This window comes from Egretta garzetta, unplaced genomic scaffold (assembly GCF_000687185.1).
Source record: "Egretta garzetta isolate BGI_Z169 unplaced genomic scaffold, ASM68718v1 scaffold70, whole genome shotgun sequence".
NCBI classification, from domain to species: domain Eukaryota; kingdom Metazoa; phylum Chordata; class Aves; order Pelecaniformes; family Ardeidae; genus Egretta; species Egretta garzetta.
Window position 1 is genome coordinate 4,356,185 of NW_009258539.1, and position 24,270 is coordinate 4,380,454.

The 24,270-nt window shown below is 32.8% G+C and overlaps 1 protein-coding gene across 1 annotated transcript in view; it reads left to right on the top strand.

The window, feature by feature from the left end:
* The window catches only part of DMD (dystrophin), a 1,215,125-nt gene that overhangs the window by 533,693 nt on the left and 657,162 nt on the right, over positions 1-24,270 (top strand). Inside the window, 3 exon segments of the mRNA XM_035901725.1 lie at positions 248-400; positions 1,331-1,513; positions 15,862-16,056. Of these exon segments, the coding sequence (XP_035757618.1) occupies positions 248-400; positions 1,331-1,513; positions 15,862-16,056 (531 nt within the window).

Consider the following 24,270-nt stretch of genomic DNA (forward strand, 5'->3'; position numbering starts at 1 on the left):
AGGTAACCTCCTTTAAAAGAAAAAATTATCTGCTAAACTGATGAAAATATGCTGTGTTCAGTTACTTATATACTGCTAAACTGAAGAAATATCCTGCATTCATATACGTATATACTTGATTTAAATATCAACGTTTAATTAAAACAAATACTGGCCTTGCGCACTTTCCCTTTCAATGTGCGCACAAGCCAATTCATATTTTATAAGCCTTTAATTCATATTCTAATAATGTCTGCACTGTGAACAGGACTTGAGATCTCAAAGAAGAAAAAAGGCTTTAGAGATTTCTCATCAATGGTATCAGTACAAGAGGCAGGCTGATGACCTAATGACATGGCTGGATGACATTGAGAAAAAGTTAGCCAGTCTACCAGACCACAAAGATGAGCAGAAGCTGAAGGTAATGTTGCTTTGGGATGGCAATAGTAGATCTTTTTGAGTGATAGTTTATCAATTTAACAGACAGCAAATGCAACAAATTTTCAAATAGATACAGAAAATTATCAGTTCAGTTTTTTATTTCTATTTATAGTAAAACAAAACATAATTATCTGTGTTCAATCTGACATTTCTTTGTTGTACTATATCTTGTATTTGTTTGTTATACAGATTGTTACATGAATAATTTGAAACACACTAAATAAATTTTTTTGTTGGTAATACGGGAAGTGTGCAATGTATTAAGAAGCATCAAATGTTTTCTAGTAAAAATTGTAATTGATTTTATGTATCTTTGTTCCAGATGAACAAATGACTTACCGATATACGGATGACCTCTGTCTCATGTTAGCACATTCATTTTCATCAGAACATATTCATATGTCACTGTCAAACTCTATAGATTTATTTACATACTGTCAAAAGTTTTCCTACTTTATTTTGCATCGTCTTTCTTTGCTTCATTCTCTGTTGAGTTTCCCACAGAGTAAAACAGGAGTTAAGTAATATATTAAAGAGTCAAATAATATATTTGTAAGCTGTCCAAACAGTATTTATTCTGAATATGCTGACCCTTATTGAGAAAAGAATTTCTCCAATTGCCCATCATAATGTACTAGCAAGAATCTGGAAGTGGAAACTGTTGGCCTTTGCTAACTGGTTTTCAGTGTGTACTAGACGTTAGTATCTCTACAGCCAATCTCCAAGAAGGTTCTTCAATTTCAGTTATTTTTGTTTCATTTAAATGTAAAATAAGACATGAAATAGCTGTAAATTTTAATTGTAACAATAAAATGGAAATGGAATTTCTGACAGAAGTATTTTGCTACTTTTAAGTTGATTGATCTAGTTAGCTAACTGTCCTGGGCCCTGTATTGGTTTTGCTCACTAGGAGATTGATGGAGAATTGGAGAAGAAGAAGGAAGATCTGAATGCGGTGCACAGGCAGGCTGAACGCTTGTCTAAGGATGGGGCTGCAAAAGCAGTGGAGCCAACCCTGATACAGCTCAGCAAGCGCTGGCGAGATTTTGAGAGCAAATTTGCTCAGTTTCGAAGACTCAACTATGCACAAATTGTGAGTTGTTACTGGCAAACCCATATGTTTCCAACTGCTACTACTAACAGCACCCTACTAACAATGAGAGCTTCAGGGTCAGTGTCAACTCGTCAGATATTTATTAGTAAGAAAACCCTATTGTCTGCAAGTGGGGGAATCTTTATATTTAATACAATAATTCTCTGCTTTGGTCTTAAAATTGCCCTGAAGTTAAATCAGCCAGTTACAAAAAAGTCAACAATGAAAAATTCATGTTTATTTCTGTTGCCTCATTATTTTTCCATAACATTTGCGAGTTTAAAAATGTCAGTTTGCCATCTAGTTTGTTCAGTGAATGTGTAAATCAGAAAAAACGTCTTTTTCAAACTACCCATCCCATGCCAATTTTAATTGTTTATTTATTTGTCCATAACATGTTATACTCACTTTAGGAAGCGATTAAAAAAAAAAAAAAATCTCGTGACACTATGTATACATGTCTTCTTCAAGTGCTTGAATTCCCAAAGGCGTTTTTACAAGAAAGTATACTTTTAAATTTGGCAGGATGAAAACATAATTTTATGAACAAGCTTCATGTGTTCTGATTTTGAACTGTTTAGTTGTATATAAAATATAATTTTTCGTACTGTTTTATACACACTGCAATAACTGGATAAATAAAAGGGAAATAAACCATTGCTATTCCAGTTTTATGACCAAAATAGGTATTGGGTATTACCTATTTGGAAGCTTAGCAGAGATTGCTTTTTCATTTACATGGCAGTTTTCCCTTACCATTCCTACTACTCCACTCATTGTCATCTGGGCTCTTGATTTTATCTGAAGAAAGATAAGATTTGCTCTCAAGGAATTTGTTGCATTATGTGCTCTTCTGTAATCTTAAAAGTGCTAGTGGTGAAGGGGCATTTCAAAAAAATATAATTTCATTTATTTAGTTTTAGATGCACCTAGTTTGCAGAGGGGCCAAACTGACAGGATAATTAAAATTTAAATACATGAAGTGTTATTTTTAATTGATCTATATGTTGATTATGGGTTTTTTAAAAAAAAAAGTTCCAAAAATGAGCAATGATGTATAACCTTTTGGTCAATACAGTCCTCTATTTAATGTACTGTATATTGTGTATTTTTAACTTTTCTGCTATTAAGTTACATAATGTATATATACAAATAATAATTGGGATAGCTATGCAGTTAATGGAAACAATCAGAGAAACATTAACTTTGGTTTGTATGTTATTAAATCTTGTTCCATCTGATTACTCTTTTCAGATTATTATGGTTTAATATAAACTTGATGGATGTAATCAGTTGCAAATCATTTATATTGGCATGGAGCTAAAGCAGGCTTCACTTTGTATTGTAAATGAGTCTTTTCTTATAATGAATATATTTGTTCCTTTGTTAAGCAAGTAAGAAATAAGAATGTGCATGCAATTTATATAAAAACTTTCTGCTGTCAATGTGCTTTTTATGTCACCCACCACCTACCATGACAGAGGATGAGTATATCCATTATAAATAAAAGTATATATTGGCATATTCTTTAAAATATGTAAGGTAGATACAGCAGCACATGTGGTTTTCATTGGTCAAAGAAATAGAGTCATTGACTTTTTAAAGCCATGTAACCATTACATGTATTTTTATTGTTAAAATATATTTTTTTATATAATACATTTCTATTATTGTAATGGTTAAATTTTTAAATATTCTCAAATATTTCATGCAAAAAGGCTACTTGTTAGCATTTATCTGGGGAATGAGGACTTTATTCAATGAAATTTACCTGTGTACAGGGTAATTACTGTATTCTTCTCATTTTTCATGAAAAATATCCTTCTCTGTTGACAATGACCAAGGTGATATTCATATGAAATATTATAAGTTTTACAGAAGCTACTGAAACTGGTGAGAGGCAGTATATTTTCATGGCTCAAATCAGAGTGAGAAGCACGACTGCCTTGTTACTGTCTTAGTTTTGGCTTTGCTGAATCAGTTAATTTCTCGAGTCCTTTTATTTTTTTTTCTTTTTTTAATACAGCTGAAGTACCCACCTCACAGGGATGTTGTGAGGATAAATCAATTGTGCAAGACTTTAAAATCAAAAAGAAAAATGAAAATTCAAACTATTCACTCAAACACATGCATATACCAGCAAAATAACTTTGACAAAGATTTTCTGTTAACCACTAACTGAATAAAACCATATAATAAAAATACAAAAAAGAATTTATTTTAAAGCAACAGAAATAGAAACCTGCTGCATTTTTATTTATAATTGATGATGTATTCAATAACAGACTTATTTAACATTTGAAAGTTGTTATTATAAATCAATGAGGATTTAGTTGTACTGTATATCATGCAATTCATTATGATTCATTGAATAAACATAGCAAGACTGCATTGAAGACAACCTTTAATTATGTGGCTTAATGACAGAATTGCATTTCTTACCTTTGTTGGAGCTAATATATTTCTGATATCAAAGTGTGAAATTAGAATGATCATGCCCCCCTGGATTTTACTTTTCCCCAATATTTGTTGGGAAGACCTGTCAGAAAGATACAGGAACCATAACCATATAAGAATTGATTCTCTCTAGCATGACAGATTCTCATAAAATTCTGATTGTCTCACAAATACGTAGCAGTAAACATCCAGCAACTAATTGACAAATTTATATGGGTGTATATATATAAAAAGGGATTTTCTGTCACCGCTTTTGATAATAAGGCATGATGTAGTTATATTACCTCAAACACTGCATGTTTTGTTTAATGCCAATTTTGAGACATTATTCTATTTGCTATAGTGGTCGTCTCTTTATGCAAAAATTGTGAGAGAGTAATGTGTGTCATTCTATAGGGAAAAAGGTGAGTGTATTGCAATAACAGATTAAAATGGTACACAAATACATAAATGCAAGTGCACAAAACCTAAAATGACACTAATTGGAAAAAGTTTTTGGAGTTCCTGTTTCATGGACTACAAGTTTCTTCTCCTACCCAGTGTCTTTATTCATATGTGGCAAAATAAACAGTGGGCAGAAAATCCAGTTTTTCAGTGGGGTGGGTTTCAGATTCCTGTCTAGCATTCTACTTCATTTCTGCTAAAAATTTTCATTTGCAATTAGTCAGTAGTAACTTCAGTTGTGAAATCTGAATAACTTATTAAAGAGTGGAATATTTTACCATCATGTTTTAAAATTATGATTAGCCACTAAATCCCACTGAAATTCATGGCAGCTTAAAATACTCTTCAAAAACCAAAACATTAAAGTTTATTCCTAGAGCTGTATGCAAATTTTGCATATTAAAATGACATTTTTGTTTTTAAAAAAATTCATTTCAGTAAAAATTATAACATTGGAGAGATCAACGGACGTTTACTTCTAGGTATCTCTGCAGAATCTAAAATCATTAAGCCTTGGCAGTCACACAGTGTTTTCAGAAAAGTTATCAATCCCCTTTGCTACAGTCTAAAACTAAATCTTCCAGTTGCTATTTTTCTGCAACAGTTTATGCCACTGTTCCAGGGTGATGAAAATAGTTATCTATTGCAGAGCAAAAGTTAGATTCAGATAGTTTAATTCAAATCAGGATCAAAATCAGTTATTGATATATTGATTACTTTTTAATTAAATTAGCTTTAGCCAATGCCTGTTTTATAGAAGTTCTTTTTTTCCATGTTTTCATTTCAGCAGTCTCTGAGCATGTTTATGTCATAGCTCAGTTTAGGTTTTATGGAGCTGACTGAAATTATTCTGCATGTAGAGAGTACTGAAGGCCGGTATCATGAGAAAACATTTTCTAGATGAACACAGGTGAAGTCTACACTAGAAATTCTTATTTCATATGTCCTATAATCATATTTTATCAAGCTATCCAACATTCTTTCATCACACATGCTGCACTATGCTGTAAATAGTAAGACAGAGTATTTTTATGACAGGAGGAATATTGTTCTTGCAACCTATTAACAGCTCTCAAAATTATGTACCTATAAATGTATGTACAAGCAAAAAAATAGGCTTACCTAAGTCATTTCAGTAATTTCATTGGTGACGCACATGAACATTCTATTGAAATTTATATTAATTTCACTACTGAAATATTTGGGCCTGGATTGTGGCCATACTGGGAAAAATAATAAAGTTGATCAAATGATAAACATCAGGAGAGACTGTCTTTCATACCAGTTAGACTATGTGTTGAACAAGAATAAGGAAAATAGCTATACAAAACATGTATTTATAAGGTAAGTGATATAATCTGAGCAGTTCAATGGTTATCTGCAATATGAATAAAATACCAGTACTCTTAGTACTTACTATGAAATAAATATTATAAGCTTCATTTTTCCAAATAAAAGACATTGTTCTGTTTAAAATTCTGTGAAGCATTCAGAAGTTCAAAACACCTGTCTCCTAAGTGGATGATCACTTCAGGTGAGAGAGTATGTGAACAACTTCTGGAACCAGGTTAAGGATTGATCAAGTTTACAGCTGAAATTCAAGAGTTTGTTTAAATTCAGTCTTTTAAGGGCATCTTGCAGTTTTCAGTTAATATTTCCCTGTGGAGCTCTATTTAGTCATTTAATTAAATTTATTTTTTTTTAACTGATAAATTATATATATGTAAAGGTATTTTATAAAATATAAATCAAGCATTAATTGAAATAAATCTGTCACAGATAAACACAAGACTTCATGTTCTAATTATCTGCTGCATCTAAATAACATGGATACTTCAGTGGTAATGCGTTACCATTGTTTTTGATTGTTGCTTTCCATAGTTTTCACCACCAGCAGCATTGGAATGAAGTGGATTTGTTCCCTTATCCTTGTTTAAATGTTTCTTTGAGTAAATAACCAAGTAATGGTTGCCAAGAAGAAGGGGCAAACTAGTTCTTCATTATTCCTACGATGAGTGGGCGAGGGGAACAAATAAAAGAAAGAAAACTATACAGTGATGGATTAGTATCTGTTTCACCTATGTCCTTTGGGTCTCTTAAGGACAGGACAGAGGTGATCCTGTGACACCATTTAACTTTTCTGACATTTACAGTGGCAGCTTTTTAAACAAATAGCTTTACACAGCACAGCTAAAGACTGGTCTTTTTTGACTGTGGTCTGCAAAAGGGATGAGGATGAATGAGAATCTTTGGGAAGAGAATCATGGCTCTTATATTTACACCCATTTTCTAGCATCCATCAACCTGGAAATTTCTATTAGGAAATTTATTCCAAATAATTTAATTCTATTTCAAATACTTTAGTTTTACGTCAAATTTAAGATAAGCTATGGGAAATACAGTGAAGATGAATAGTGTCTTTGATATAGTTGAAGAGTGGCTCGTTTTATAGATGCATTTTAAAATGCACTTTACAGTCTCTGTGTCCAAAAGGAATGCATACAGTGCTGTGGAAATTTAAGTAAAGACCATCCGTAGCCTTCTTTTGTAAAAATGGACCACTTTGCTGCAGTATTTTTAAATCTTCCTTCTAAGGTGTATTTGTTTTCTCTCATATTTCCTTATTGAATTTACAGTATTTTAATAGAGTGAAGTTAAAAATAGATGACAGAACTTTACAGAAAAGATTTTTCTCTGCCATTTTTCATTATCTGTGATAAACTTCAGTGAAGTGGTCTGAATTACATTCGTATATTGAGTACAAACTCAACATCTTTACCTCATCATATAGGAATGAAGACTCTTGCTGCAACTTGGACTAAGGCTGATTTAGGGTGTTGTCTTTAAATTATATGAAGCAGTTATAAGAATGTAGTCTTAGCCACATCACAGACTTTTCTCTCTTCTCTGTATGGTTAAGATGGAAACAAGGTTTAACAGCCTTTGGTTAAAGAATCATGTGTGACATAGCACCCAGTTGTCTCTCCTATGAAAATTCTTCTATTCGCTCTCCTTTCAACATTCTTTGGACAAAATTGCATTATACTAGTATAGTATTTTCTTCCTTATAATTACCAGGCTATTTGGGAAACAAGACAGCTAATTACCATCTTATTTTCTCTGATACAGTATATCTGAATTTATTAACATAACAAATTATATCATGAGGAATTTGGTGTCAAAATTACTTGGGTTAATACTGAATTAAGTGATAAGGGAAAATACCTGCTGCAGATTGATCTGGCCCTAAGTGACAGTATCTTTTGAAGAGGTGGTGTTCATTTCCTGTCTACAATTAAGGATGCCAGCATCACTCTTTTTTTTTTTTTTTTTTTTTGGCATGGATGATTTTGAGTATATTCATAAAGGTGCAGAAGGAAGTAAATTTGGATATATACAGTGTGAGTGCTGAATATCTGTTTATACATTTAATTAGTTTTCAAAACTGCTGGATTTACAGCAATTTCATTCACATTATTTTAAAAAAATCTATGACTTGGAGTAACAAAATCAGCCTAAGTGACAAACCCTATCATCATTCTGTATGATTGCATCTCTATAAATGTATATTAAAGGTTATTTTAAGACATAAAGCTGGAAAATAATTAGGTAATGCCTTTTAACATTTCTGAAAGGTGTTGGTCTTTAGGACCTTGCTCTTCGAAGATGTTAGCATTCAACACTTAACTGGTATTTTAATAGTATTTTTAGATTATTTTCTAAATTATCTCAGCAAACAGCTAACAGGTGTAGTTTGCATAAATATCTGGAAAGTTAGCATCACAAATCAACAGTCAATGTCAAAATGGGATAGTCAATTTAGTCATCAGATGAACTGAATTCTAACATATCTGTGCTTTATTTAACATTAATTGGTTCCTTGGTGATCAGTCAGTGGAGTTACACATATTATTATTCAAGAGAGCCCTAAAACTTCATGCATAAATGCTGTCTAAGATTAGGGCACTTCTATAGTCTTAATAAATCAGCATTTAAATAAGTTGGCATTGGCCAAAGTCTGATCCTAGGAAGGCTGCCCTCCAGCATATTGTGTAGAAGCTTGTTCTACCATTATACACAGTTTCTTCTCTATAGCTTAACACTGTCTGCAAAACACAATTTTTAAATTTTATTTTGAGTACAAATAATTTGAAGTTCCTTCCATTCTCTCAGGTGCTTCCTGCTGTGCAGGTAAATTTGAGTGCATAATGTTGGTTTAACAGAATCAGTAGACAACTGTTACAGCTGAACGTAATGGTTACAAGGATATAGGACTGTGTAGAAGAGTTTAATCTTCTACAGTGTCAACTAGATACTTCCTTAACTATGATGTTTCCTTTATAATATCTGTATGTGTTTTTTCAGCTGTGAAAATTATTGCAAGATTAATACAAGAAATGGTTATCTACTCTATGGATTTATATATTCTACAGTTAGCATATAAAAACTTTCAAATACATTTTGTCTACTGGAAGTTAACACATATAAATCAATTACAAAAGTCCTTTCCAGGTAAACTCTTAAAAATTCTAAATAACGGTTTTAAGTATCTGTTGAGAACCAGCCTAAGATGTAGATTTTGCAACATGTCCTGATTTTTTTCATACCAAAAAGTAACATGAGTACCTAAGTATTTGATTATTTACTGATTTCTATTACTGAGAATGGCTATCTGTTTTGACTCATGAGTAGGTAAAGGCTTACCTTCCCTGCAAAATCCTAACGACTATAGGTGGCCTAAGCAGTGTTTGTTGAATGCTTATGAGGTATAGACTTTATTTTTTTAATAATTCCTTTTATAAAGTTACAAATATCTGTTTAAAGTTACACAACAGACATACAGATTTTCTTTTACTTGTCAATTTTGAACTACTGCAGTTAATAAGTTTGATAGGCCATCTTTATCAGAAGTAGTTAACATATATGCATAGTTTATTTAAAACAAGAGACATTTTCTAAATCTCAGTAGTTCCAATTAGTCAGTTATGCCATAATGCTACTAGATTTTGGTTTTCTTCAGGACATGGTGGCATTGTAGCTATGGCATAAGATACACAGTGCTCTGGGTTTTTTTTATTTTCTGAAAGAGCTGGTTTATATCACACACAGTACAGCATATGAGAGTCTTATGTCTCGGTCTCACCATAGCTGAAATGATTTTTTTTTCTCTTTGATTAACAAATAGACACTAATGGAAGTTGTCAGGGTTAAAAGTTAACAGCAGAACTGCTAGAATTTCCAATTTGTGGTAGTTGTGTTAGTCCCCTATTTGCGTGAATGCTGGCAGGTCTTTAGTAAGGAGCAATAGGTAAGTTTTAAACTAAGGTGCAGATAAGTTCAATATATAGGAATGCCTCAGCCTGAGGAGCGTCCATACCTGGAGGCAATTATCTAAGCAAGAATAAAACAAAAGCACTGTTAAGCAACTAGAAAAGGAAAAGGGATTACCAGCGCTGTTCATTTTACCACTTGACTCAATGTATTTGACAACTTGGAGTGCTCTAAAGGCATGCGGGTATACAGAGCACAGAGGATTAGCTGCAGTGCCAAAATGCTTTGTCACAGTTTTTAAACTATGTATTTATGTATTTACCTCCTGGAATAAAAGAAAAAAAGAAAAAAAGAAAAAAAAAAGGGAAGGAAAAAAAAAGGGAAGAAAACCAGAAAGAAACAAAACCCCAAAGTTACAACTGTGAATTCAACCAACATAAGGATGAATTCCTCTGGGTTTAATGTTTAAAATTAATTGTTACAGGTTTTGCCTGTATTATTCTTTTTTTTTTTCTCATTTAAATGTGAAAATAACACACTCATAGGAAAAAAAAAATGGGGGTGGAATAAGTATTCACCTCATTCTTTGAGCCAAGCAACCACAGGTATCTATCCAATCCACCATATAGAGCTCATCAGAGTGTAGCATGACTATCTGAGGCTTTGGGAGATGTCTCATAACTTAAGCCTAAAAGTGCAGGGAACAGGCATTTTCTTATGGAGAAAAACTTTGCATTTCAATCAAGTTATGAAGGTCAAAAATAAGACAGTGAAAGCAAGTTCACACTGGTCTATGCCTGTTGATTGATCGTTTTCAAAATCGAACGCTGCAATTTTCTAATGCTATTCCTAGCATGTAAAATTTACTGAAATACTTTCTAACTAATGCTATTATTAAGAATAGCTTAATTGTAACTAGCTTTATTTTATTTTACATATAAATAAAATAGACTCATTTTATCATAGAATAAAAATTGTTAATGCAGCATTTCTCAACCACTAAGGTATGCCTTGGCAGTATTGTGAAGACATAAAGCACTCTCCATCCAAGAACAGTGCTGAAAATAATCGCATGTATTTTTAAAGTTTCAATTTTTATATGTCACCAATAAAGCAAGATACAAGCATTAAAATACATGTTTTAAGTATTGCAACATGCAGGCTTTCATGGACTGCAATCATATATGAGTAGAAAAATCACATACATGTGACAATATTTACATTCTTACTTGAAAATATGATTTAAAAAAATAATTATTTTAAATAGATTTTAATGCTGCCAAGTGCATTTTGAAGCCTTGCCTTCATGGAATTGCATAAGCATTCTATAAATTTTTAATCCTGTAGTGAGGATTTAGGTCTCTGTACTTGAAAGAGATGCCTCTTTTTGTACTGATGGGTAGTATTTTGTGATTGACTAAGGCCATCCAATCTCATAATGAAAATTCCATGTCACTGGTATAATTTTGATCTACCTTCTGTGTATATACGCACTTACAGGTAAGATGTGCTAGCAATACTGTAGACACAGAATTTATTTTTCTGAATGTTAGCTGACATCATCGCTCACAGTTGGCATAGAAAGGGGTGAATAAAACCTTATTTACATATAAACGTACTTGAAAGTGGTTTTCTTGATCTCTGATAGCATTTGATCATACTTTTGTGGTTTTAATTCTCCATTTCATGTATTGATGCTAACTATGGGCTAGCCAATATCAAGTAGCTTAGAGTTTGCTCTAGAAAGCAATAAACTGTCCCAAAGTTTATTGGCCTTTTTGTCTGCCTTTGTCCAGAAGGTGTCCGCTAGCTGCTTCTATTTTTCGTATGAGCACACTTATGTTTATTCTCCCATGATGACTGAGTTTTTACACTCTCATATATCTTACAGCTGCTTGCAAAGAATACTTTCTCAAACATTAGTACACTTCAGGAGGAGGCGCATGTTGGGTGTTTTTTTTTCCTGAACTCTTCATCAGGATGCTGCTAGGAGCAGTGTCATGGTACAGTAGTGTCAATAGGTGTGTTTTGCCACTTTACTCCTCCCACGTATCCTGCTTGTGTGAAGTTATTAACAAAAAAGCACAGTGCACCAAGGCCACTATGCGTTTGGAGGCCTATGGTCAGAATGGGACCAAAAATGGAACAGTTGTCAAGGCCTAACCAAAAAGATTGGAGGCTTTCTGGGTGTAAATTGTTGAGCAGTAAAAGTGATGTTGGGATTGTTCGCTCTGCAGAAAGAGGAAAGGACATGTATATACTGAGATGGGTGAAATGTGTTTAAACACTGAGTTTTCCAGTGCTAAAAGGAAATTAACAGCATTCTCGAAGGCCAGTTAGCTCTGACGCCACCAGGTAATACTGTTTGAGATGTAGGCAATAATCACCACAGATACTTCTTTGGGGGGATGTTTCTTTTTGTAGGGAAAATTATTCCTGTAGTTCTTTTTTCTGTTGGGTGTTTTTGTTTGGTTGGTTGGTTTTTTGCTTATTGGTCTTTGTAAGGGCCAGTTCACGGATGTCTTTGCCTTGTCTTTGCCTTGCACCTGCTAGGGCTTAACTATCAATAAAATCAGTTTGTTGTGTGTAGGTAGTCATGTTTATGTAAAGATCCTATTCCTTAATTAAAAATATGTAATGATGAGAAAGAAAATTCAATTTACTGTTCTAGTGATGATAACACTTGGTGAATAGGAATGCATGGAATGTTAACCCTTATCCATAAGAGTTTTTTTCAGAGACTAGAAATAATTTTCATATCCCTATATCACTGACAATCAAGTAAAAATACAAAATACATTTATATCAATAAAAATGTATTTTGCAGAAATAACAATATAGGAAATGGCCACTTACACCAGTATTTCCCCATCATTCTGAACAGTTTATTTGTAGTATGTATTATTTAAAAATATTTGGGTTTGAGTATTTTCAAGTAACTACCTAGTGTATTCTGCCACTTTGCCAGATTCAACTTATTCAAAACCATTCTAAAAATTTAATTAATTTTTCTTATTTATTTTTAAACCTTATAAAAAGTTAGCCTATCCTGCTTCTGATGAACCATTTTGGCATTAGCAATGACATATATATTTATTGAAGTAATATTATTTTTACTAGTAGTGGTTTCCAGCTGCTACAATCTCCTTTTTTTTTTTTTAAAGTTTTTTCTCATTACAGTGTTAGTATAGTATTCAGTTTCAGCTATGCATTTTGAGTAAAGATTCTTGTCTAGAATACGGGTAAGTACTTCGCCCATTGTATCTTCTACAGTATGGCAATTCCAGCAAACATCGTGACAAGCCAAAAAATTTTCCCTTTCTTTGCTGATTAAAATTGTCAGTTCTGTATATGCCTGTCCTTCATTCTTTAATGCAGGATGCCAACTTCTGCCTTGGGTTCTGTTATGCTACTGTCAGTGAGGGAAAGACAGAAGGAAAGAAACACCTGGGATCTATCGAAAAACCCACTAAAGGGAAAGAAATTTAATCCTTGATTTCTAAAGTTGTATCAAATTTTCAACTCTTTTATTTAAATAGTATTCAGAAACTAGTTAATTTGGATTGTTACTCTTTTTTTAGAATAAGGTATTAAATATTGTTCCCAAATATGAGGGCAGGTTCTGGCAAGCCTCTACTTTCAATTATCAATCCATTTATTTATTTGTTTGTAGTACTTTACAGTTTAACTAGTAATATAAACATTAATGGTTTGCTTGAACTAGAAATCTCCTGAATTATGTTTCCTGTAGTACTATATGAGTAATTGTCCAGCTTTGAGAAATATGATTGTAAAGTTTTCTGTAACAGGCAGTATGAATACATGGTTGCATACATCTCATTAACATTGATACTAGTTAAATATTACTTGTATTTTAAGAGATTGCTAAACCATGTATGTCATACAAGGTTCAGACCTATCTTCAGGTTTTAATTAATTTTGACTTGAAGAGTGATTTTATATGAGTTCTCTATAGCAGTGTTTGAAAGATACCCAATTTTGGCACTACTATAAATAATTAAGCATGATATCCATGAAGTGCTCACACATCAGATTTCCACTTGACTTTTTTTCTGGTTTCAGGAATAACTTAGAGCAAGCAGGCACAGATTTTATTTTATATTCACATGTATACACGTATGTGTGTGCATGTATGTGTACATGTATGCATAGTTATTAGCCTAAATTTGGGATAAAAAATAAACTAATAAAACTATAGAAACTAATTATATTTTGTGTATCATTTTCCATATTCATGTGACCTCATTTTGAGTGAATAACCTTGCACCTCTATCATGTTCTTCAGTACTGTGAATATAAATATCCTGTCTTCTCAGTCAAAAAGAAATATACGCTTACAGTTAAAATGTTCCTCATGTGGGTCTAAGGTGCTTTGCTACATGTAGAATTGTCACAGCGTAGTCTTGAGGAATCAAAATATATTCCTGCATACCTCAGTGGCCTGTTGAGAATCTCCCATTTTCTAATCAACTAAGACAGCTTTTTCTTTAGTTTTACTGGGGTAAACTCTTATTTTTGCAGAGTGTGTGATTCATTAAACATATGGGGGGAAATCAGAACTTTTTTAAGCAATTTATTTTAAATAATAAAAATGATAGCAGTGATATGGTAATTAGAGAGGTTTCAGTGTTAGCAGATGTACTGACAAAGTCATTTAGTGACAAAAGTATAAGCAAAGCAATTAAATTTGCATAAGAAATGCAGCAGAATAACACAAGTCTACAGATAACTTTATGGGCTTTATATGTGATGCATACATCTTCTAGAGTGTGTATATGCATATTTTAAAACTCTAAAGAAAACTGAAGAACCAGATGACTCAGCCTGGTAACTGAGGAAACATGTCGTGAAAGGACAGACAGGGCAAACAGATAAATTAAAAAGAGACAGCTTGCTGAAGTAGTGTGTGCAAGATAAAGTTCATATTTGTTTTCTTTTACATACTGTGTAGCTAACTAATGATATTGTTTTCTTCAGGACCATTGATCCATTGTCTTTCACATATATGGCTCCAAAATCCCTGATTGTATTAGGAATGGAGCATCTAAATAACACTATTTTTCAAAGAAAGTTTACCAGCAATTGCTTGTAAAATTTCTTTGAGGTCCTCAGTAAGTGAAGTTTATATTTTTGAGAAGACAGACATAAAGCATAGTGGATTTTGGTCCCCTACTAGGAATTCTGCATGCTGTGACAAAACAAATAAATAATAACTTATGCTTATGAAATCACAAATATTTTATATCTTTTAATTTTTGCCTTTTCTAATGGAGATGCAGATGATCATGTATTTGGAGTTTAGTTAGCTAAACTTTTTATCTATGATCCATAAAAACATCAAATCAGAAATGTAGAGAATTGATATAAACAGTCACTATTTTGTCACCTTATATGTCAGTATCTTTCCAAATACCATAGACCAGCTATCTATTTTCTTGGAATCAAAATATTCTAGGATTTCATTACACTTGGTGTATGCATGTGCTTTCAGAATAGGATGTCTATTACACATTTGTCCAGATTAAAAAAAAAAAAAAAAAAAAAAAAAGTCTTAATTTTCTGAGGTGTGTGTTGCTGGGATTTCTTTTAGAAATATGAATGCATTAAAGACCTTTCAAATCATGAAATTCCAAATTGTACTTTCTAGTTTAAAGATAAAGGTTTTAGTATAGATTTGAAAGTGCTGAGTTGACCTAGTTGTTTTGTGTTGCATGCTAAGAAATTGTGTCTATTACACACGTCATTATTTTACTTGAAACCTTGAAATGATTTAGTGTTTTAGGCCTCACGTGAATGGAATTTCTACAACAAAGGATATATTCTTAGGGAAGTGTGATGATTTAAAATGAAGGGGCTAGTGTTACAATATCAGTAACACCATAATCTCAGAGTAGTCTTGCAATTCCTATCTTCATTCTTGGAGAGTAGGAGAAAAAAAGTGTGTACATTTTTGCATGTTTAATTTTAGTACCTGCTTTTCAAACAGCCTAGTGGACAGCGAGTGATCTGTGCCAGAAACCTCAAATATTTCCTGCATTTGTCCTTAGAAATTACTTTTAGTTGTTTCTAGGTTGTGAACTGGAAATTGCATTAACTTATAAGTTTGTGTAGTGTTAAGAAACTAAAGAAAGCATTCTGTTGTATATCTATACTAGCAAACAGTTCATGAAGATACAACTTTTGCGGTGACTGAAACTATGACTGTGGAAACCACTCATGTGCCTTCTACATACCTGGCAGAGATTCTTCACCTTCTGCAAGCCTTGTCTGAAGTAGAAGAGCGCCTTAATTCTCCTGCTCTGCAGGCTAAAGATTGTGAGGATCTCTTCAAACAAGAAGAGTGTCTTAAGGTAAGAAAGCAAGCTTTTCTTACAAGGATAAGTTTCCATTATTTTGGGGCTTCTGTATATCAGCAGTCTGCGCTCACTCTCAGACATTTGTTTTACAAGTGCTCAGGCCATCTCTGTGATGTATGTATATGCAGATGTTTATATATGAAGGCACATTGGTCCAAAATACAAGACCACTGAAGGGTTCATTCATTTTTGTCTCTTTCCACCTGCATTTGGAAGACAAGAGCATTAGGGTACCTGCAAAGTACGTCCTTGAATGGGAGAGAAAGGATGGAGAGGGGTAGTATTATATTTAAAATAGTGAAATGGTGGTTAAAGTTTTGTTTGTGTGTTTATAATTTGAAGTAATTAGTAAGTAACTCTATCCACACCCAATCTTGGCATCTTTTAGTGTTTGATTTAAAAATATTTTTTATTAAAACAGCAACAAAACCAAGTAAAAATTTAGCTGTTCCATTCATGCTAGATCAAAAAATCTTGAAGTCTGATTGGGGCTGTACTCTGTGCAATTATTACAGTTTAATTAACTAACAGAAAATATTGTCCAATAGGTAGATAATGTAGTTAAGAAAAAACTAATTCAGCTTTGTTTATTTGACTTTAAATATTACTGTCTGGTTTCTTCATTGCTTGCAACACTGAAATCCTTAGAAATTGGTGGAATTTTTCCAACACAGAATTGACATAAGAAGAGAATAAGATTAAAGTTGTAAGCCTAAGTAGATGAATGAGTTATCAGCTTTTGCAGAATAATGTTTGTGCGAGGAAAGCCTTGTAAAAAATCATGCTTAAGTAGTGTATATAATTACAGTAATTTCAAACTGTCATCCAGCATGAAGAGAAGACCACATTTCCATTTTTCTGTGATTATTTTGGGGAAGGAAAGATTTTAACAAAAGAAAACATTAGTCTAAAGAGAGTGGAATTTGCCTACAGTCAGCTATAAGAAAGAAGCTTAGAGGGAGAATCAGGGCAGGGGCTCTGACTAGGTGCTCTGAATGGTCCTCTGTAGGAGCCTATTTATCTCTTTCCACAACAGAGGAAATGTAACACCACCACATCTATATGCTGTTATTAGCTTCTATAAAATCATATCTAGTTATAATTCTTATACATGCACAGATGTTATACATTTTAGGCATCTGTATACACATACACACATATATAGGCATTCTTTATTGGCTCTTGAAAATTAGGGTGTTTTCAGTTTCCTAGCAAGGCAGTATAGTATGTCCAGTGAAGCAAAACAGTGAAGTATTGGAGCAAAAGAAGCATATAACTGATAATAGGAACGTGTGAAATAACAATAGGCCATTCCTTTTACCAATTCTGATTTAGTACCAGTAGAATAAAGTGGTTCTGAGTATTGAAGCACACAACATGCCAAAGTTATTGCCATTCTTAATTTTTAACAATCCCTTCTGATGGAATGATTCTTCTGCACAAGAAAAAAAAAAGTCATAGACCATGTAAATCGTGGCTAATGAGCTACCACTTGGTCCTTGTCTATGAATGTATGTTCATTACTAGATTGGATGGAAAAACAGTGACCTACCTCAAGCATTGTACTGGCAGTTGACTTCCTTTAAGTGCTTTTTAATGCTTCACATTTGGGCAATCTTTATCTGATTTATATCCATAACTAACCTGTTGTTCACCCACATGTATTTGGTATTATCAGAGTTGACACTAACTTTAATAGTATTGATTACTGAGGTTACAAGTAAGTATTGCCACAGGTTTAATTTAACTGAACTATTGAATTGTTATGAGATGCATTTGTGGGCACAGTTCCATCTTTCTCCCAAATAAATCTCCTAGAAGAGGCAAATGGATCTTGCACATTCGTGGGCTTTTGGAAGGGTACAGTTTTGATCTGAGCCTGCTTAATGAATATTTATTTCCAAGGAAAAGCATTCATCATTGTCATTATCCTGCAGTAAAAATAGAAAAGTAGTGCATAAATTGTTCAGCAGCTGGTTGGGAAAGGATTGAAATTAAATTGTGGTTGATTTTTATCCCTGACAGATTTGCATGAATCAAATTACAGAACTGTCATGAATAACTGTGTTTTAAAACTGAGTTTGTGATTTTTTTTTCACTCCCATTCAGAAAGAATCCATTTTAATAAATCCTTAAGAGGAAAAATAAGTTTATTTACAAGAATCTTTCAGTGCTAACTGCTTTGAACACTTTTATCCAAAGTAAATACGTATAGTAAGACTTAAACCTGATTTCTCATTATCCAATAGGATAAATATAAAATACAAATTCAAAATTAGTTTTTATTAATTGTCCTAGATAATTCTAGGATGGACTTTTTATAACAAAGTAATGTAAAATAACAAAAAATGAGGTTTTGCAGAAAAAATTTGAAAACTTGTAACATTTAGTAAATTATAATGGTTTTATGGGTACATTTAGTAAATCTGCTGAAACCAGCTCACAGGAATGTTGTTCTCTTCATTTCAAGTTTTAGGGAGTGGAAAAATCAGGTAGAGAAACCAGGTCTTGTCTCTTTGTCTCATAAAGTCAGCAACTGCAATGTTTCCATAATCCTATTACAAGCTCTTCTAAGTATTAGGACATACGGTATCTCTGGTTTTGTTCATCACCATACTTAAAGCATTTATAAAACAATTTAAATACAACAGTTCTGTCAAACATGAAACTCCAATTGATTGTATGGAAAAAATCACAGTTCATAGATTGCTAACACATAGCAAAAGTGAGTGTGCTAAATTAAACAGTCTACCTGGAGTTTAGGAAGTCTAATTTGCATTTATAGCCATATGTGAGAAAGTATTTAGTAGAATTTCATGTTAAGAATCACTGTCGTAGTCATGGCATAGTTGTGCTTGGTCATTACTTAATTATGTTAACTGTGAATTCAAAACTTATTTTCTGAGGATATTTGCTTTATATAATTAATGCTGCAAACCTGTAGTAGGGCTCATACATATCAGAATTTTTTTTTTCTTCAATCTTCTTAATTTTAGCAGGAACATGGTATTGTAGAATGTAATTATACATTTAGCTATAATATTTTTCAATGATGTAATAATTTTAATATGGAAAGCCATCTGGCTCTTTGAGAAAGAGTTTTCTTGTATATGTAACTTCTTGCATAATTGCTCTAAGAGTTCTCTTCCTAATTCATCTTCTCCTGTATTTCCAGTAGGCTCTTTATTTAGTTAATTAAAAATTAGGTTGTTTGCTGTTGTTGTTTTTTTTTAAAAATACAAGTATTTTAATGCTCTGGTTTGTTTTTTTCCTCCTCTTTTCCCGTTTGTTAATACTTTTCTTTCATCTACTGACACATAGAGTACTGGTTTTGCACAGTTTTCTACTGTGTCTTATTTCAGGATACAGGGAATTTCCTGTAAATTTTACACATCTGTGATTCTTGCAGCCAGAATCCCATTTCAAAATGGTTTATTAAGCCAATAATAACCATACTGGATATTGTAACTCATAGTTCTATACAGATTTTAAAATACAAGTAATTTTGGGGAAATTTCCAGCCATTCACGATTACTAACAACTGTGCTGTTGCTGGTTTTCATGTTAGTACAAAAACCATGAAATACTGTAACAAATCTGCTATCCACATGATTATAAAGTATTATTCTACATATGTTTGGATTGCCAAAAGTACATTTTTATTTTTGCACATTGAAATCCATATTTGGCATGTATTAAGTGATTCTTATCAAGAAACATCACCTAACATGGTTTTCAGAGTGGTTTTCTGCTGCAGCTCAGTAAAACCCAATTAACCATAACTTAGAATTGAATATAATCAAATGCACTCTACAACTAGATCTGTCAGTAATGCAGTGCTTGGTGGCTGATTTGTACATAGATGGCCAAGGAACTGAATTTTTACAGGAAGTTGTCTTTCTCTGGCAGATAAAGACAAATTCCAGGTAGTGAAAATGAACCGGTCGTTGAGTCTCTAAAACTCAGATTTCTCTTTTCAAGAGCAATGAGATGGATCATTCCCCAAAGGCTACTGTCACTTCAGCTGCTAATGATCCTCTGTTACCCTTTTTTCTAAAAAATTAAAGCTTTGTGCCTTCTCTTAACCATGTTACAAAATCTCCCAAGGCGTTGTTGATAACTTACTGCTTGAAGCTATTCTCTTCAACATGAAAGACAGGTGAGGTATGTGTGTAAGATATGTGGGTTTGTGCATACACATATATAAATGATCTCTCTTTTTTTATTTCTTTGACACTCTTACGCCATCCAGTTGTGGATTTCATTTACAGAAGGCCAGCTGTACTATCTTTCTTTGTCTGTAGCAGCTGTGCTCTAAACACAAGCAAAAATCTGACGTATAAATCAGAAATTATATGCCTGTTCATAGACCACTAATTCTAAACATTTAAGGATATGCCACTTATCAATTCTGAAGTGCAAAGATGTATTTAATCTATTTTTAATATTTAGAAAACTGATCTACTTGGTCAAAAGCCATACAATTTCCACATATGTGGGCACATACATTACTCATAATTTGATTACTTAAACATGTGAAACGCACTAAGTGCATTCTTGGGTGGATGAGATGCATTGATATTCAGACCTACTGAAAAGAAATCTACTTAACTTGAGTGCTTAAGTGTGTCCTGGCAGCTTTTAACATTTCAATGACATTTTCCCCTGTTCTTTAAATATGCAAAATCTTAGTCATGGATGAGGTTTTGTGAAGATGCTGCCTCCTTTATATTCAAGGGACATAATCTTGGAAGATTTGGAGGCATTTTATGTTTTTTATCACCTGGTATTTCTTATATCCAAGTTAATAACACTGAATACGTTAATTATCCATGGCCTGAGCACATAAAACCAAGGTTTAGGCAGACCTGAGTAAGGAACTCTGAGCATGAGAGATGCTGGGAAAGTCAGATGAGGTTTGTTGAGCAATGACACAGACCCAGCCAACCTTCGCTCTAGATGATAGATTGCTGACAAGGGAGGAAACGTTCTTTATTGTGAATCATCCTAGGGACAAGACCTCTGCTGTTGTCTTTTTATTTATAAGCATTTCCTTTATTCTGCTAAATGTAAGTCACATTTCTCAGGACCTATGGTTTCAAATTACTAGTCATAAGGGGCTTTATGGAACGTTCCTTTACCTTTTTTTTGGCAGAGAATAACATTTATTATTTGCAGCTCTAGAGCTTTAGGAACACAGAATAATTTTGGTTTGGTTTGTGTCAGGGTTTCTTTGTACGCAATTATTCCAGAGCATTCATGTCACATTTTCATAAGGATTTTGATTCTTATGTTTTACAAAATACTAAATACAGTGCAATCATTTAGATTGGTTATGAAATGACAACAACACTTTGTTGCTTAAAGAGGCATTCAGATTTTTGTCTTAAGTGTCTGTTGTTTTTAAAATATTTCTCAAGTAATTTGGAGGAGAAAATTATTTGGATAATTATCATTATCTCCCTGTCACTTCATATTTGTACTACTAATAATATACCAGTACACTCTGTTATACCCATGGTTCTAAAATACTGATTTTTAAATCAAATTCATTACAATAGGATTGCAGAACATATCTAGACATGAGATGTTGTGGATGATGTGTTTAAAAAAAAATCAAAATCCGTTAGTAGAATCAGAAGAATTCATAAATGCTGAATAAAGAGGAATCGGCAAGTATAGTTTACATGGATATTTTAAAAGTTCCTTTATAAAGAAAAATGAGGAGTTGCAGAGTTAGAAGTCAAGTCAACATGCACAGAAGATGTGTATTAGAATACAGAACTTAAAGGAAGAGAGGCGAGAGAGAAGGCCTTCCTACTCATGGGCTGGGAAGAGCTTCAGTTTAGTTCAAACTGTCCATGAAGTCTGTCCAGTTTATGACAGCTTTCTAATACTAAAAGCTTCTGCCTAGTAGCTGCACACATCTCTGCAGCAACTTCATTGTATACCAGATTTTATACATGAAAGGTTACTAGTACAGTAACACTTAAAACCTGCATGAAAACTAGTATTATCTGCTGCAGTTATTAAATGTTTGGGTAGAGTGTGTAGTAAATTGGAACAAATTGAAAGTGACAGTTTAGTTTGACTAAAACCAGGAACAAGGAATGAACATAATTTCAGCAGTGCTAAATTATGAAACAGAGCAATGATAAGAAAATGGTGGCAGAGAGGTAAAACATAAGGCATAGTGAAAAGAGTAAGTTCAATTACACCTGACACTTAAGAGTCTTGGATAACTCAGTTCATTGTGGACTGAATTATAACTTCAAAATATTTTCTTAGTGTTCATTTTTATCCAGAAAGCAGCTGTTGTTCTGTAGTAAGAGTTAAAGAATGATATTCAGAATAGAACACTTTCTCAGTAAGTAGTACAGCTTTGCTGTGTATATTATGTTTAATTTTAAAAGAATATGAAATACTTTGAAAGTATATAGAATAATTAGAAAATATTCAGAGAAGAGCAAAATAAAGATCAGAGCCATGTAAACAAGACCTACATGAGAAGAGGCTAAATTTATGAGATTTTTGGAGAGGGAAGAAGAATTGGTGTCATGACAAAGGAGATCATTCATCAAAATTTTTTTTTAATAACACTGATACAAGTGGATGTTTGCTTAAATTAAGTGTGACTCATTGTTTATGAAAGGAAATAGATTTTGGATTACTAGGTATCTATTTTGCATTCTGAATTGTTACTGAAACTGAATACTGATATTCCATATATGAAAACCCCAACATTTAAAACTATGTTGTATTTTAATCAACAGGGCTGAAATTTCCTTTGCTGAATGTCTGTCTGACATTTCTTTTGTTTCATTTTGTATAGATTTCAAGAAACTTGTTTGTTCCATTCTAGGAAACATGAATAGTGAAAAAACCCCGTTGTCTTCAGTTTAACCAAAAACCATTAAGAGAGACACTTTTTTTAACTGTCATTTCCCAAGGATGTGAAATTTGACACAGTGTAATTTTTGTACCAGGTTTATCCTTTTTGCCATCCCAGTGAAATTAATGGCCAATTTTGACATGCCTTCTGCCAGATCATTGTTTTCGTATTGGCTATTAAAGATTTTCTCCCTTCAACTTAGTTCCCCTGCAGCTCCTAGCAGTGACCAAATTATACATACACAAGACAGTCTCAGAACTTCAGCATCCTCCACCTGGGATTACAGGGCTGAAGCTTTTTTCCTGGTGATTGCTCCAGGGAATGGTTTCTGACTTGGGAAGTAAAGGGAAATGAAAGGACAAGAAATGTAAATACTGACATGCAAAACTTTAGAGATTTTGCATGTCCACATTTTGAAAATGTGGAATTCTAAGCTTTTGGGGTTTTTTCAAATATGTATTTAGAACATAATTTTTTAATTAGCTGGATAACACACATAAATACTAAGGTGTATAACATGAAATAGATTTCTTGGTCCCAGACTTAAATTCCTATGCTAGGGAAATAGTATTTCTAGATATTTAATAGTAAATCATAAATATCCTATGGTCTGAATATCATGTTATATTCAGAACATTATTAGAATACATGACAGAAGACAATCCAAACAAAAATAAAATAATTCAAATTTTCATTGCTTAGTTAATAGCAAAAATGTGGGAAAATCTGCTGTTACTATAAACCTTTAACTTTTGGTTTATTGGTAATTTATGTCTCATCATGGTATTTAAAAAAATTGATGGCTTATTTCATACTTCTCTTGAGTAGTACCTGTTGAAGTTGCTTCCATATCTTCCTTAGCATATTAAGGTTCAAATCAATATTTTCTAGCTTTTCTGAACATGTCATAATAATTTTCAGATTTAAAATATCTTTTTCTTACATAATCCTACAAGATATTTTACTGAATAATAGCTACACCAATTAACAGTCCATTTCTGTTTCTTACATTATTTACTTTGTGCAAAAAGCATGTAAGTTAACAGATTTAGAGTTGGAAAATTTTCCTGAAGCTCATGTGTTGCAATAATGAGTAGAAATGTGAGGTAGCAGATTCCTTAAGCCACTCTCTCTTCTTTACAATTTGATTGACTTTGTGCCTCTGGCTTAATTCTTGTTTGCTTTCAGTCTACTTGCTAAATTCTAAGCATAGCACTATTCATGTTATGATTGACTTAGCTCAAGAACTGTAGAATATTTAAAATTAAATTAATTAATACATTTATTAATTAAAATGTGTAGAATATTTTTTCCAA